A 17462-nucleotide genomic window follows, 5' to 3' on the forward strand; every position below is an offset into this window, starting at 1 on the left:
AAGGACAGCCATGAAAATATCATTTTTTAAGCTTTTCTCGCAGCCGAAAAAATATAAGGAAAAAGAGCAAGATATTAAATAATGTGAAGAAATCAAAAAATGATACCGATTCCCAATCATACAAAATGGCCTGGGACAAAACTCTGGCCCGTCTGCAACCATAGGGCTCTGACAGACCTAAGCCACATAGGCGTCCGCATCCCGGCAAGTTATCCAAGTCCAGGTTAAAACATCCAAAAGCCGAGACACAGAGTCCATGCAGCACTGAATTGAACTACATTGAGATTCACTCAAGCTCAGATAAGAACATTTTTACCAAAAACAGATCTTGGATTGAAAACTAGTTGATGACCAAGAATGCATAGCATCAAGTTTCATAATGTGAGTACAATTTGTACCACATACATTGCCTGAGATGGACACCTAGCTCATGAAGAGGCTCATACAAGATGGGAATCAGGTGGAGGAAGGCCTGAACAAATGTTTTGACACTAAACTGCGACTAGAACTCACCACCATTACGAGGTTTATGGCTCAGTTTACTTCACAGAAGATTGACAGAATTAGCATCTAGCAAGCCACGGTCTAGAGTACTTAACCAGATCTAGCACCTTACCAGGAGAAATGAAGCAAAAGAAGAGCACAGACCTCATGAAACAGAAGCGGCTTTTCCGTTCTCCAGTTCCGCTAGCTCTTTTCGCCACCCTTCCAATTTTGCCAGTTTCTCTAATTGCTCTGGCTTAAGATTATCTTTCTCACTGGCAACTTTCTGCAGCGCCTCTGTCAGCCGAATCTGTCATACGCGTAATATTTGAGTAAATAACCACTTAACTCATCATAGAAGCAACCAAGTAATATCCGAGTGAATAACCAGTAAACCCATCATAAGAGCAACCAAGTATGAAAAGAGATCCACCCTGCCATCTTAGAACATCACTTGGCCATTTTCACAGGGGAACACTTCCATCAATAGAAATAAAACCTGCAAAATCCTAACTAAAACAGTAGGGCCACGTTAAAACACAGAAACCCACAAGGAAATGATTCCATTAGCGTAACAATCCATGGCATGCAAATCTGAACCATGATTCAGCTTTTACACAGATCCGTTTCTACAGCCACTAACGTACAAATGGAACACCAATGTTTTACCTTTCCCGTTTATCATAGACAGCTAAACTACAGGCTTTATAATCTTTCTGTTTCATTGCATCAAGCGGCTGTGAAAACTAAAGGCCTAAAGACACCATGATCCACTTCCCAGCACAACAAAAATGCCTCAGAAAAAACAAGCCAAATACCTTTAATGCAAAACCTCAATCAATAATCATGGAAAAAAACAAACTCAAAACCTAGGGCAAAGCAGCAATCAAGATTCCAATGCTACTTTTTACAAAATAAGCATCATCTCCAAATCAAGATCCCAATCCCTAATATCATTTTATCCCTGCAAAGCACTTTAAGTCAATTTCTTAAAACCATCTAAGAGTGAATCGTTGACAACAGATGCACAGGAATTGTAGCAGGAGCTCTGTTCTTTTGGACAACCTGGATTCACAATGGCATCGTCTGGGCTAGGTTTTCAATTATGCCCTGAAAAAAAAAAATCTTTACATGTGTGCGTGTGTTGGCAGGGGCTTCAGATCAATCCACTTATCAAGAAAAGATAAGATAAAATAATGTGTGAGTGCTCCGTAATGCATTCAATGCATTATATTAGCCCATCTCTCTTTCGGGAAAAGTTGGCACGCCCAAAGTACCCACTAACAGTAGAAATTTTAAGGAATCCCTTTTTTCATTTTTAACTTCTTTAACAACACATAAACAAGTCTTAGTAATCCTACTTGAAATAGTCAAACATAGGCCGAGCTAAAAATTCATATGGAATATTATACAGTGACTTCCAGTATACTTTATAATCAAGTGCTTGTTAGCACACTGCCATGCACAAAGTTGAACTAGAACTCAAAGAAAATCTTCAATTGATTTTTAAAATTTCAAAAGGTCACCCAACTTGAACACGGCAACATGCCATAAGTGGGTTGATTTTGATGGAGCTGGCATAAATTCAAGTACTCTATAATATCAAGTAGAATTTCCAAAAAGAAAATAAAAAATTAATTGACAATGTTAAATTTTCTCACAATAACTTCTAGACATGCAGCTATTATTAATAAGCTGGAAGATTTATTTAAGGCCCTTCTATGGCAAGATGAAGTATATGTAGACCCAAGTCAGAGGGTGAGACCAGCCTTAGGTGCACAAGCCTAGCAAATATAGAAATGGACGTGTATGTGAAATATTCACTGTGATCTACTATTCTCAGAGGTCAGTACCTTTCAAGAAGAAGCACTCGGACATTTACTATGTTTTTATAGGATCCCATTTATGGTGAAGCATTGTTCGGGGCTGGAAAGGTATTCAGGAAGGAGTTTCTTGGAGAAACTGTAATCTATTAATATCGAAATTTTAGACAGATTCTTGGTGTGGACCCGCCTTGTCATCCTTATTCTTACATCATTTAAAGCAAAGCATTGTGTTCCGGCTTGGATGTTCCATTAAAGTGTTCTACATGCCCTGGAGAACCCTCCTTTCGCCTCTTTTACTGGTGTGAAGCTGCATTGGATCTTTGATGCTTCATGATGAGGAGGATTGCTTGATTTTGGAAAGGCTATCTTCCTGCCAAGGCATGTTCAAGGAAAATGCTGTGGAACTTTGTAACAAGTTCCCAACTGCGAGTTAGCCCAACTTTATCTGGATTAAAAATCATTTTCCAAGAGCTGCTTGGACCGTACATATAGCTGTAGCCAATAGATTTCTGACTGACAGGCTCAAGAAAATAGGTTTGGTCTTTCCTAATCAATGTCATTTATGTGTCTGTGCTGAGGAAGATCATGATCACATCCTTTTCAAGTGTAATATGCCTCCTAATATTTGGCAGACACTACAAAAATTTGGAAGAACCAGAGCCCAAACAGCTCAATAATTCTGGAACTAAAGTGGGGGTTTCTATTCAGTGTCATTGGGGTTAGATCGAGAGATGTTGGAAATTGAGTTTTCACATTATTACTTGGAACATTTGGTGAAAAGAAATAGGATATGTCACGATGGACAATCTCTCCGAGTAGCATCAAGAAAGAAGTGTGGCCAGCTTGTAAAGATAGAATACTATCAGTGGAGATGGATGATAGGAACACAGCTATGTGTAATATCTGGATCGATGGCAGGTCTGATCATCCCCCTTGTTGGTCTACCTTAGGTTTTTCATGGCAGGTTCAATTTGTAATTTGGGAGAAGAATGATGGGGTTGCTGTATTAGAATGCTTCTAGAGGTGCTCTTTTTGAGCTCTATCTATTCTCAAGCTGATCTCCTACATCCCAAATCATGTATCTTGAGTTCTGCAATTGAGGTGATCTCCAATATGACTGGCAAGTATTTTGTCTGCTCCAATGGTAGAAGATGGGTTTTTGTTTCACCTTCCACTCTATCAAAGTTTAATAAAACAGTGAAAAACTGTGAGATAGGTTTAGAGATCCTGAGGCTGAGTTTTGTAAAGCATTGGTCTCTCTTCATAATATTGGTGACGAAGTGGTTTGGAAACATAAACTACCAGACTGAACTCCATCTTGTGGCACTCAAAAATTGCATGGAATGTAACATTATACTGAATGAAATGAAATCAGAGGGGGCTGTATCAAACGGTATTCTTATAAAAAACTTCCACAAATGGAAACATGCAACCTCAAAACAATAGTATATACTAAAATCAAACAGGATTCCAGTTACCAAGAACAAACTAGAACTGATGTAGAAGAATTGCACAGGCACCTTCTTTTTCAGTGCACGAATTCGTTTATCAAGATCTGGACCTGATCCCCCTGGATTTATATTCTCTATTGAACCTGGTGATGCAGTAGGCATTGCTTGAGTAGAAAGGGCAAGCTTATCCATTTGATTTTCTAGTTCATCGACATTCTGTGACCGGGAAACCTCTTCGGCTGAAGCCCTCTCTCTGACTTCTTTTGCATCCACACTCTTTCCTTTATCAGAAGCTGATGAAGCAAGAGCAGCCTAGCAGAAAACCAAAAATACATGTCAAACAAAAACAAATATTCAGAAAAGAAACCAAGACGAGGTACATTGATTGATCACAATCCCCTCCACATAGAACCATAAAGTGAAATGTCAAAGGAAAAGGAAGAAAATGCATAAGCTAGGCCTTTCAATAATGTGAAGACATTCTAAGGGTGAGACAAAGGCAGGTCCTAATCCAACTAGATCCCAATTTCTTGGATACAGAAATAACACTATACCAAAGTCCATCGACTTAGAAATGGATCAGATGCAGTATAATCCAAATCCGTCCAGACTGGAATGTGTCATGCACGTGACCAGGGATGTGAACCAATCAGGAAGGGGATTCAAACTCAAAACCAGTGACAACAGACATTCTTAGCCCCAAGTTAACACACACACACACACACACACACACACACACACACACACACATATCCAGCAACTACAGTTATTTGGTCAGGTCAGACTAGGATCAAACCAAATCCAAGCCAATTAAACACAGCATTATCTTTCTCCACTTACACCACACAAATCTGATTACCTGCACAAATACATATTGAGAAGAAAAGATAGGGTACCTTCAATCAAATTCATAATTTCATACCCTTAATGATCGAGAAAGTCTGTCAATACCATGCTGGAATAAATTAGGTGGCAAAAATTGCATGTGTAGTTGTTTTAGGTGACATGAAAATCAGGACAAAAGCACTATAATTAGCCCATGAAAATCACACATTTGTATAAGTAGAAAACTAGTGGACATTGGCACATGGCACCAACACCATACACTCCATTAACAAGAAAAGGCACCACAACTCAGCCATGTCATAAATGTAAAAATAGCTGCTGCAAACCTCCTCCACCTCCTCCTACTTCCGCCATAGCATTTTAGAGCAAGAATGCAATAGAAAAAGAAGAAAGAAGAGAGCAAGTAAAGAAATGAAGAAGAAACTTCATTAGATTCAAAAGAATGAGGCTACGGCATAAAAGGAGACGTCCCTTTAGGGTTCCACGAGAAGACAAAAAATAGTTGACTATAATGCCTATGACTATGTTACAGAAATACCCCTCAACAATAAACATATGTACAGCTTAGAGAGGGCAGCATACACACATTGGTAAGATGCATATTGCATTCCTACACAACTTTCAGTTCCAACCATTATCAGTATCGGTGTGTATCAGCCGATACACATCGTATCGGCAGAAAATCGATACGCTTCACCCCTGAATCAGCAATTTTTAATAAATGTAAAAATATTAAAAATATATTTTTTAATATTATTTTAATGGTTTTAACACGTGTCACGTTATGATTGACAATAATTTTTTATTGTTTTTTTGGCTGATACAGAACAATTCACTTGAGTAACAGTATTGGCTGATACAGCTGAATTGATGGCGAGATGATTCGGGTCCGATACCGATACTAACAACATTGGTTCCAACAAACGTAGGCTTCAAATCTTGATTCCAAGCAACCTTCAGTACTCATACTTGTACAACTCTTAAAGATACTATCCACTGTATACATCCTCCTAGACATCAAACCCCAAAATCTCCCGACAACAACCCATAAGAAATCAAGTCAACCAACACTGTGATAATTGCAGGAGACCCCAATACAGAAAAACCCAGAAAACAATATAGGTGTTTCAAAATAATTGTTACCCATGTTGAACCTATTCTAGCAACCCAGCATGTCCATTCCAAAGCCTCAATCCCCTATCCAACACCAGAAGTGACCATTTAGCACCTTCATGTTCCTATGTGACATGCAACATCAGCCATAAAGTACAGCATTCTGTTTCTTAGTCAACTTTGATAGTTCTAAGGTAACGCTCATGTGAATAAACCAAGTGAAATAAGGATGATTGGCCACCAAGTGCTGTCAAACCACAGATAATTTTCACTTACTAATATCAGAATATGCCATCCAGATCTAGAACTGAGGCAAAGTATCATTCAATTGAACATGCCAGCACATTGGTTGTTTACATAGCAGTGAATAACATCGACAGCTTTTTAATGTTCTCCATAAACGAGGCTGACCAGCCAGGCTTATTATCATAATATGGAGTTTTCTATTTGTTAAAACTCAAAAGCAATCCACAGCCTAGTGCACCTCAGCAAGCTAAAGGCCCATATAGTTCAAATTGTCCTGTCCTACAGCAGGAAGATCTCTGGCACTCATAATACAGATCAATACCTAAGCAAGTATATGGTTAATGAGAGTTGTTTGTAGAGCCCAGCAAGCAGTCAATGTGTCACCTATGACAAATGCCTTGAGAGTAGATGCATGACCAATCAAAGCCACGGCTGAAAAAGGTACCAGACTTAGTGAGTAGGACGTGACAAAACCAATGTTTTCTATGTTCCAGCATTTAACAGAGTATGAAAGCAAGTAACGGCATGTTGTGGTACACATTGAACAGAATTCTGATGTTTGTATCATATGCTATATTGAAGCAAAAGCAGCAGTAATGGTGTGTAAAAAGTTTTCTCCATAGAAACTAATCTTAGATGGCATCTTCTTCCCATGTGTCTAGAGTTGACCTTTAAAATTGTTTATGAAATTACACCTTTTCTTAGAAAAGATCACTCTACTTACATGGCATTTGAGTAATATACGTTCAACAAGGTAACTTTTTACAGATATTATCCAAAATCCAGCATTTAACTTGCATTACTCTTATTTGTGTGCGTGTGAAGTTTGAAATTTGAACTAAGCTTGGATTTGGTCAAGCATAGCTTAAGGTTTCTTGCCCCCAAAAGTCAGTAATCCTGGCTTCATCATAATCCACCTTCTCTCACCACTCTGTCAACCCAGTTGGTTCCAAATATATCTATTCTATTTTTTTTAATTTACATTATATATGGAGACAGTAATGATAAAGGAGTTCTTTTATTTTCTCACATGAACCCATTCTCATGTTAAGACATGTATTAGTTACCGGTTGATTGTGATGCTTGATAAACTAGTTCAGTTGCTCATAAATATGATGAATCTACACCATAAAAGTCTGTACTTATGTACTATTTAGATAACTAAATGTCGTTTAATTCTTGCATAAACATTAATCATGATGTAATAGGCATTTCTGCATTGTATACAAAATTTTTATATTTAGACAATGTATTATTACTATCTATACACAAGAAAAGTAAGCACAAGCCAGCAAGAACCACGGGTTGACCTGAGCAAGTCCCAAGTCATGTAACTCAACAATGCAAAACCAACAAAAGGGGAGAGCAGCACTTCTGCAAGAGAAGGCGAAGTGGACGAACATAACTCCATCGAATGTTTTCCGACACAAACAGTGCTTGTGATCGCAGACCACCCGCAAACTTGCATGATGGAATGTCAGGTACATCTCTATTTGATCCTATTTTTCAGAATGCAAAAAGAGGAAATCGCACCATGAAAATCTACGGCCTTCTTCGTCACAATTTCCACAGATCGGGTATCCACCTCAATTCAATATTTTCTTCGCTAAATTTCAAACCAAAAACTCCGAAATTTCGACCAAACAACAGAAATCAAAATTTCACCTAACCAAAACTTCTAATGTTCACCAAACAGAAGAAATCAGAAACATACCAACAGAATTGAAAGTAAAAAACAAATCCAAAAACTTCAAAACAGAATGAACTACGAAAAGCGCCCTAAATCTCTCAGGACATGGAAGAAAGGGAAAGAAAATTTGAATAAAGAAAGAAATAAGCGAAACAAAGCAAGAGAGGACCTGTTGATGCTTCTTCTCCTTCTTCCTCTCGTTCCTCTTCGCCGACTTCGTCTTCTGCTTCGCATCCAGCTCCGGATCGCAGCCCAGCGGCACCTCCGGCATCGCCTTCCTCAACTACACCCAATCCGTCGAAGATCAAACCCCAAATTTCGTTATACTTCTCAGCGAAAAGAAGAGAGAAAGAAACAACAAGAACGACGACGGAGCTCAAATTTCAGAGGGTAAAGAAGAGAAATCGCACCAGGGCGCCCTTGGATTGATAGATAGCAACCTCGTCCTGGGGAACGTAGCCAGCCCTGATCCTGATGGGCTTCCTGAGGGTGCCGTCGGGTCTCCTGGTGGGGGCCAGGACCCTCTCCCCTTCCTTTAGGGCTATTCCGAAGAAGGCCACCTCCTCCTCCGCGCTGGCCATTGTAGGGCAACCCTCCCGCCGAACCCGACTGTCTCCTGTGGGGCGCAATGGTTTCTTTTCCTTTTTTAGGGGACGCCCAGGCGCATGCTGCCTCTCAAAGTGAACGCTGGAACTATTTCTTTCTTTCTTTCTTTCTTTCACTATTTAAGTAAGAAATGCGTTCGGTGTCGTCCTTCTTCCTTTTTTGAGCTCCAAATCCTCCTTCTGCTTCTTCTTCTTCTTCTTCTTCTGGTTCTGCAAAGAAAGAACACAGCCGTCCCCCGATGTCCGGTGGGATTGTTTCTCGGGGACTTGATGAAGTGAAATCTCCAGAATGCCCTTTTGAGACGGGTGACGCCGACCCCTCGTCCTTCTACCGTTCCTAATCATAGTCACAGATGGGTAACTTCGTAAAAAGGTTAACATTCGGTCATATCGACCTGACCATCCGAATGAGCTGCGTATCATGGGCTCGGGTTGTGTTGAGTCGACCCAACCAAATTTCCTTTTAAATGGATTCAACCTGGTCCAAATGCTAGGAATCGATTCTTGGATCGCATGTTTTGTACGAACAAAATTTGATTTTGAGAACCAAAAAAAATAATATTGCAACCCCATGTTTTTTTCATACAATTTTGTCTACATGTCGTTGATCCAACGGGAGATTCACGCTAACCGAACCATAATTACATGATATTTTGATGCACTGCTAGCCGTTGGATTTTGAAAAAAATTGCTTAGATTTTGATCACATCGTTTTCCTACTCAATAGATCAGGTAGACCACCTTTATAGGGTCTGATGTAAAAATAATAATAATAAAAATAAAATCTGAAAATACCGTGACTTTTTAATCAACAGTTTCGTACCTTCATTAGTAGAAAATCTTTACTCATCACAAATATCCTTAATATTATTGTGCTATTTTAAAAAGGTTAATATTTGGTGCCTTTGAAGACACCAATTATTCCAAACTATTGAACTGAAAATCATAAGTTTCGCGCTTTATCAAATCAATTTGACCACATATATCTGTTGAGGAAGGTTTGTTTGCTAAGGATCAAGCCTTAGTTTTGTGTTGTTTCTATTTAAAAATATGTTTTTTAGTCATGAAATTCTAGTGAGTTTTAAACCGGTCCATGTTTGGAGCCTTTAAAAAAACTGCTCATGTGTCCCAATCATATGATTGAAAACTTATTTTCTATTAAACAAGCATTGTAGATCACATCCGTAATATTTAATTTTTAAATATAAAAATTAAAACCTATGATTTTCAGCTCAATAGATCCATATAATTTGGCACCTTCAAAGGCATTGAAATTTAACCCATTTTAAAAAACCAATGAGAAACAAAACAACTTTTAAAATATTAGTTAGACTCAATTCTTGAAGGAGCATGCCTTGTATCGTCAAGTGTAACCATGTCTTTTGGATTTCAACATAAAAGCCTGATGAATTTTTAGTGGATTGTTTACCAACGGCGGCTATGCTTCTCGTAGGAGCAGCCAGTGCATGTCACCTTTTGTTGGGACGTTGCAAGTTCAAATCCCAAAATGGTATGTTGTATAATTGCCTTTCCAAAAAAAGATTGTAGATTGTTGATTTTTTAAGCTTTTAAAAGAACTTCAATATGGAAGAAGAATTTGCGATGCTGACCTTCAATTGGAAGAGAGAGATGAATAAGTGTTTATGCTAGATTGACATAGTGATGCAAATCGAAAGAAAAGGACCAAAGGAATGAGTGTAATATCAGTAAATTTTTAGAAATATTTAATAAAATTGGGCTATACTGGTAAATTTCAAGTACTTAACGATTTATGACTATTCATGTTTATTTAAACAATTAATTATTAATTATTATTTGGATTTATGAAGTTTGAAATCAGTATTTGGGGTTTGGATCTTGATGGAGGATCAAAGAGGGTAACCCACGTGAACTAGAGTTTGAAATATTCGGGATTCATTGGATCTTAAAACTGTTCAAATTTGAATATAAGAGGAGATCCAGATTGATCGATTGAGATTGGATTCATTTGGTGGAACAAATCCAAAGTGAAACTAATTGGGTTTGGACATCAATAGAGGATCCAAAATTTTAATAGGATCTACATTTGATTTTTTGAGACTTTGAATCCACACTGTATGGATCTTCAAAGGATTTGAGTTAAATAGGCCAACCTGAATGGGTTTGGATAGGAATTTAGACCCATATTGGGGTTTAAACTAGATATAATCTACTTGAGACTTAAATGAATCTCATAAAAAGTAAACTAGGATTTAGATATATTTAAGACCCAAATGGATCTCATTAAGAGTAAATGGGGATTTAAATTCATTTGAAACCTAAAGAGATCTCACTAAAAGTAAATGAAGATTAGGATCTATTTGAGACCCAAATAAATCTCACTAAAAATAAATAAGGATTTAGATCCATTTGAAACTCAAATGGATTTCACTAGGGTAAATAAAATTTGAGTCCAGATCCAAATAAATTATATTAAATATATATACATGTTATTGAATGGATTTGATTTGGATTCTATGAGACCGTAATCAACTTCTCCAAATCCACACTTTTCCCTCCCAAAATTCAAATAAATTCAAACATCTAAAATCTAGAATTTGAATTCCCCTATCTACCCGCCCCCATTTGCTTTTCCGCCCCCCTCCTAAAATCCCCTATAAATACACATTACCGCTTTTACTCATCTTTATCTTGGTTCACGGAGGCCATCCTGTGACCGCCTGATTACCCCATCGTCTCTCTTCTGTGAACCCAGTCAGGACACCTGAGCCGCCCCCCACTCTTTCTCCTTCGTTTCTGCCGGAGGGAAGGAGCGACGTCGGTGCCCTCCCTTGTCATCTTCCCCCTTTTTGTCTCCTTTTTATGTCGGACGAGAGAGGGCCAACCGGAGCCTCTCGGTTGCCACTGCCTCTTCCAGCCCGCGAACCCCGAAGCCCACCTCCTGCTCCTCCTTTGTCCAGTTCCCAGTTGGTGCCCGCCTGAAAACCGTCCGGCCGTCCGGATGCCTCCTTGTTCTTCTGCTGGGTTTTCTGATGAAAAACCGTGCCACAACCGGCGCCACTTCACTGCAGCCAGTTGACGCCTCTCTCCTCTCGGTTGCTGCCTCTTGAGCAGTTGCACCACATGGGTGCCGCCACCTCTTCACTCGTTTTACTGCACAGTGTTGGGTCCAGCCCTATCCCTTCATTAATGACGTGGGGAAGTAGAATAGCCACCTAACTCCCATTAATGTAGGAAGTTGAAGGGTTAAAACCCCTTCGGTTTCTGGAATGAGTCTAGAAGGCTTACTTCTAGAAGGTTCATATCTAGAAGACTCTATGTCATCTATAAATAGGGGTGCAGAGACTGTGTGCTAGAGAGAGAAGGGTAGAGTGGTTGTGTGCAGTGTGCAGAGAGAGAGAGAGTAGAAAGAAGAAAAGGAAGGAAGAAGGTTCGTCACCACACATTGATTCTCAGAGAGAGGTGTTGGTTGTGGTGTGGGTTTTTGACTCGGGTTGTGCACCCAAGAGGTAATCTTGTATTCATTTCTTCCTGTGATTTCTTTGTTGTTATTATATTTAGCTTTAGGCAAGCTATTGGACGTTGTACTCTCTACATTGTACTCTCTACTTTCATTATAGTGGATTATTCTCTTTGTGCCCCATGGATGTAGGTCGTGTTGACCAAACCACGTAAACCCTTGTATTGTGATTTGATTGTGTCTTTGTTAGATCCTATATTGCTTCTGCATATTTTTTTTGTTATCTTAATTTCTCTACAAGTGGTATCAGAGCTGGTTCGTGGAAAATCATGTCTTCTAAGTCAGTTAGCTCTAAGTTTGAGGTGGAGAGGTTTGATGGCAAAAGAAACTTTTCCTTATGGCAAAGAAGGGTGAAAGCTCTACTTGCACAGCAAGGGTTGCACAAGGCTCTTATCGGGAAGACGAATAATCCAGAAAGCATGACTGATGATGAATGTGATGATCTTGACTTGAGGGTTGCTGGTGTGATTGAGTTGTGTCTATCAGATGAAGTCATGTGTAACGTGATGGAAAAGATGACAACAGCGGGATTGTGGTTGCGGCTAGAGAGCCTCTATATGACCAAGAACTTATCCAACAAGTTACACCTCAAGAAACAACTTTATAGTCTTCGTATGAAGGAAGGTACTCCCATTCTTGACCATCTTAGTATGTTTAATAAGATTATTGTTGGTCTGTTTAGTCTGGATGTTAAACTTGAAGATGAGGATAAAGCTTTGTTGTTACTAACCTCATTGTCACCATCTTATGAACATCTTGTGACAACCATAATTTATGAAAAAGAAACATTGGATATGGAAGATGACACAAGTATGCTTATTTCCAATGAAATTAGGAGAAGACCATCACCGAATGAGGATTCTGGTGAAAGATTGATGGTGAGTTCATCCAAAGGCAGGGGTCGATCAAAGGACAGAAAAAATGACCGCAGATATAGAAGCAAGTCCAGGTCAAGGAAGGACATCACTTGCTACAATTGTGGAAAGAAAGGGCACTTTCAGAATCAGTGCAAAGAGCCAAAGAAAAACCAGAAAAAAGGAAAAGAGATAGAATCATCAGAAACCAAAAAAGATACCACAACCAGAGTTGAAGGTGGGCTTGTGATTTTGTCTAATACTAATGATCTATGTATCTGTGTATGTCAGGATACAGATTGGGTCATAGACACAGGAGCCTCGTACCATGCCACACCATGAAGAGAATATTTCAGTACATACAGGACCGATAATTTTTGTGTTGTCCGAATGGGAAACACAAGAACGTCAGAAATTGTAGGTATTAGAGATATTCATCTTCAGTCCAGTCTTGGGTACATGTTGGTGCTCAAGGATGTCAGACATGTTCCAGACTTGAGGTTGAATTTGCTTTCAGTAAGAAAGCTTGATGAAGAGGGCAAAAGCAGTATTTTTAGCCAAGGACAGTGGAAACTCAACAGCGGGTCATTGGTTCAGGCCAGAGGAAAGAGATGTTATACTCTTTACAAGATGCAAGGCAAGGTATGTAAGGGACAGTGGAATACAACTGAGGACTCTTCTATTGATTTGTGGTACAGTCGATTAGGCCACATGAGTGAGAAGGGCTTGCAGATTCTTGTTAAGAGGGAGCAACTCCCAGAGTTAAAAGGTACACATCTAAACCTGTGTGTTCATTGCTTAGTTGGTAAGCAACATAGAGTATCCTTTGTTAGAAATGTTTTTCATAGAAAATCTCACATTCTGGAGCGAGTTTATACTGATGTTTGTAGTCCTCTGAGAACAAAAACTGTTAATGGTTTTACTGATGTGAAAACTTTCAGTGGTGCACTTTATTTTGTTACTTTTATAGATGACTTTTCCAGGAAGGTTTGGGCATACTCTCTGAAAACCAATGATCAGGTTCTTGATGTATTCAAGCAATTCCATGCTATGGTTGAGAGAGAAACAGGAAAATAACTGAAATGCATTAGGTCAGATAATGGTGGCGAGTACACAGGTTCATTCCATGAATATTGTAAAATTCATGGAATTCGCCATGAGTTGACAGTTCCCGGTACCCCACAACACAATGCAATTGCAGAAAGAATGAATCGTACAATTGTAGAAAGAATCAGGTGTATGCTTGCACAGTCCAAGCTGCCAAAGAAATTCTGGGGCGAGGCCTTAAGGACAACAATTGATGTGATCAACTTGTCTCTTGCTCATGCTTTAGCAAATGATGTTGCAGATAGGGTATGGTCAAGAAAGGATGTGTCTTACAAGCACCTGAGGGTATTTGGATGTAGGGCATTTGCACATATCCCCAAGGAGGAGAGGTCCAAGCTTGATGATAAGACGAGGCAATGCATTTTTCTGGGATATGGTGATGCCGAATTTGGCTACAGGCTATGGGATCCAGAGAAGGCTTTAAAGTCAAAAGTAAAGAAAATCTTGAAAATCTTGTATGCAGGTTCAAAAAGAGCTTGTATGGGTTGAAGCAAGCTCCAAGACAGTGGTACAAGAAATTTGATTCATTTATGGTTGAAAATGGATACAATAGATCGACTGCAGATCATTGTGTCTACATAAAATGGTTCGGTGAGAATTTTATTATTCTCTTGTTATATGTTGATGATATGCTTATCCTTGGAAAAAATATGTCTATAATTGACAGGCTTAAAAAGGAACTGAGTAAGACCTTTGCAATGAAAGACATGTGACCAACAAAGGAAATATTGGACATGCAGATCTCTCGTGATAGAAAAACCAAGAAGATATGGTTATCACAGGAGAAATACATCGAAAAGGTGTTGGACAGGTTCAGTATGAACAATGCAAAGCTAGTTGGTTCTCCTTTTGCAGGTCACTTTAAGCTAAACTCGGAGCAGAGTCCATCAAGTGACGTGGAGAAAGAGAAAATGAAGAAAGTTCCTTATGCTTCAGTAGTCGGAAGCTTGATGTACGCGATGGTATGTATGAGACCAGACATCGCATATGCAGTAGGTGTTGCTAGTAGATTCCTTGCAAATCCAAGAAAAGAGCATTGGGCAGCAGTAAAGTGGATCTTTAGATATCTCAGAGGGAGCTCCAAAGTTTGTTTAAGCTTTGGTGGTGGATCACCTGTCTTGGCAGGTTACACAGATGCAGATATAGCTGGAGATATTGATACGAGGAAGTCCACATCTGGTTTTGTACTCACTTTTGCAGGGGGAGCTATATCATGGTAGTCAAAATTGCAAAGGTGTATTGCTTTGTCTACTACTGAGGCAGAGTACATTGCTCTTACAGAAGCTTGCAAAAAGATGTTATGGATGAAAAGATTCTTGATGGAGTTGGGTTTTGAGCAAGACAAGTACTTGGTGTACTACGACAGTCAGAGTGCCATTCAACTCGCCAAGAATCCAAGTTTTCACTGAAAGTCAAAGCATATAGATATCAGGTACCATTGGATCCGAGATGTGTTTGAGAAAAATTTGCTTCATCTTGCAAAGATCTCTACAAATGATAATGGTGCAGATATGCTGACAAAGGCCTTACCGATGGAGAAACAAAATACATGTTGGCAACTGGCCGACATGAACTTCAGTTGATTAGTTGATTGGAGTATCCCCTAGGGCTGGAGGGGGAGATTGTTGGGTCCAGCCCTATCCCCTCATTAATGACGTGGGGAAGTGGAATAGCCACCTAACTCCCATTAATGCAGGAAGTTGAAGGGTTAAAACCCCTTCGGTTTCTGGAATGAGTCTAAAAGGCTCACTTCTATAAGGTTCATATCTAGAAGACTCTATGCCATCTATAAATAGGGATGCAGATGTTGTGTGCTAGAGGGAGAAGGGTAAAGTGGTTGTGTGCAGTGTGCAGAGAGAGAAGAAGTAAGAGAGAGAGAGAGAGTAGAAAGAAGAAAAGGAAGGAAGAAGGTTCGTCACCACGCATTGATCCTCAGAGAGAGGTGTTGGTTGTGGTGTGGGCTTTTGACTCGGGTTGTGCACCCGAGAGGTAATCTTATATTCATTTCTTCCTGTGATTTCTTTGTTGTTATTATATTTAGCTTTGAGCAAGCTATTGGACGTTGTACTCTCTACATTGTACTATCTACTTTCATTATAGTGGATTATTCTCTTCATGCCCCGTGGATGTAGGTCGTGTTGACCGAACCACGTAAACCCTTGTGTTGTGATTTGATTGTGCCTTTGTTAGATCCTATATTGCTTCTGCATATTTTTTTTTGTTATCTTAATTTCTCTACACACAGCCGCTCCAGTCTTCTTCTTGATTGCAGATAATCGGAGGTTCCCAATATGCTCACAACCCCAAATTGAGATCATCAAGGAATGGACAAAGTGAGCCAAACTCTCAAATAACAAAAAAAGGATAGGCGATATATCTCTCGCTAATTCACCAGCCACAAGAAATAAAAACCCAATGTTTTTTTTTGTGAAAAATAACAGAATATAGAGATAAATTAGGGCGATGGTGTTGGGGACTCGCAGGAGCAAGCAGAGATTTTGGCTTCTCTTTGGAGAGAGAGAGAGAGAGAGACCCACCTTTCATCATTATGAATAAAAGAAGAAAAGCTGATAGGACCAACTGGGAGTCCGCTTGTCTGGCAGGAACAGTTAGTGCACGTCACTTGGGACGTTGCAAGTTCGAACCCCAAATGGTATGGCTTTATAACTTCTAGTGGTTGCTTAGTGAGAGAGGATGGAAAAGTAAAAGCGTGGGATTTTTTTTTCATTATTGTTATTTTTGAACCGAGCTAACCCTGTTAACAAAGAGCTTCCGTTATTGTTCGATGTGGAGAGTTGTCTCAACGGGCAGGATTTATTGGGTTCAACGGTTGAGATTGACATAGGATGGTGAACGTGGATGGGATCCTTTCGCGTTTCTTCAACTTTTTTCTTGTCTCCTCAACGGGTTTTGTTTGGACACAGGTAGAATCAGACTTGCATCAGTTTTTCAGGTATGGTATTGGGTTTGGACTTGTGTCTAATTGGGTATATTCTAAGAAAAACCATACCCAAACCTGATAAGAACTACATGAACCAAACCTGGACCATACTTGTTTAAACCATATTTTTTATCATTTTTACATTGAAAATTTGTGGGTCTTAATGAGAACTCGGGTGTATAAAATTTCACAAACTATACCTGGGTTCATGAATTAATCGAACTTTCAAGTTTGGACTTGGGTCTTCTTATTTGTCACCATACTTGAACGCTATAGAGTTTGGTTTGGATCGGGTCTGGGTAGACCAGGCTTGTTGACACCCCTAGTCTCCTCTAGGGGTGGCAAAATCTGACTCGACCCGTCAACCCGCTTCTTAGCTGGGTTAGGGTTTGGCTTAAATGGGTCGACCCACCTAACCCGTTTATTAAGAGGGTTGTGTTTGTGTTAGGGGTATGCCAACCTGTTTGACCCTTTTAATAAATGGGTTAGGCGGGTGGGTCAACCCATTTACACGAACCCATCAACCCGCAACCCATTTATATAAAGGCTTTAAAAATTAATATGTTGTGTCAACTAGTCAACCCCCACTTATTACATGAACCCGCAACCGGTGTCGTGTAAACTTGACCCGTTTATTAATAAATGGGTTGTGTTCGTGTTTACCACATCTCACATCCGACCCGTTTAATAAATGGGTCATGTTAGTGTTGAGGTATTCTGACCTGCCAACCCGACCCTATTGCCACCCCTAGTCTGCTCCCCTCTTGAGATAGTAACATCTTTTGTTTGTTTCTTTCATAG

General features: G+C 39.5%; 1 protein-coding gene across 1 annotated transcript; it reads right to left on the minus strand.

Annotated features, from left to right (window-relative positions):
- Positions 1–309: 309 nt before the first annotated feature.
- On the minus strand, positions 310–8488 carry LOC149846720 (partner of Y14 and mago-like). Its single transcript, XM_089998124.1, has 5 exons — positions 8066–8488; positions 7825–7938; positions 3830–4072; positions 649–793; positions 310–542 (listed from the first exon to the last, which is right to left on the minus strand). Exons 1-4 carry the CDS (start codon positions 8234–8236, stop codon positions 650–652), a joined length of 672 nt encoding a protein of 223 aa, XP_089854250.1. The 5' UTR covers positions 8237–8488; the 3' UTR covers positions 310–542; position 649.
- Positions 8489–17462: the final 8974 nt, after the last annotated feature.

This window comes from Nuphar pumila, chromosome 2 (genome assembly GCF_984573655.1).
Source record: "Nuphar pumila chromosome 2, dmNupPumi1.hap1.1, whole genome shotgun sequence".
NCBI classification, from domain to species: Eukaryota; Viridiplantae; Streptophyta; class Magnoliopsida; order Nymphaeales; family Nymphaeaceae; genus Nuphar; species Nuphar pumila.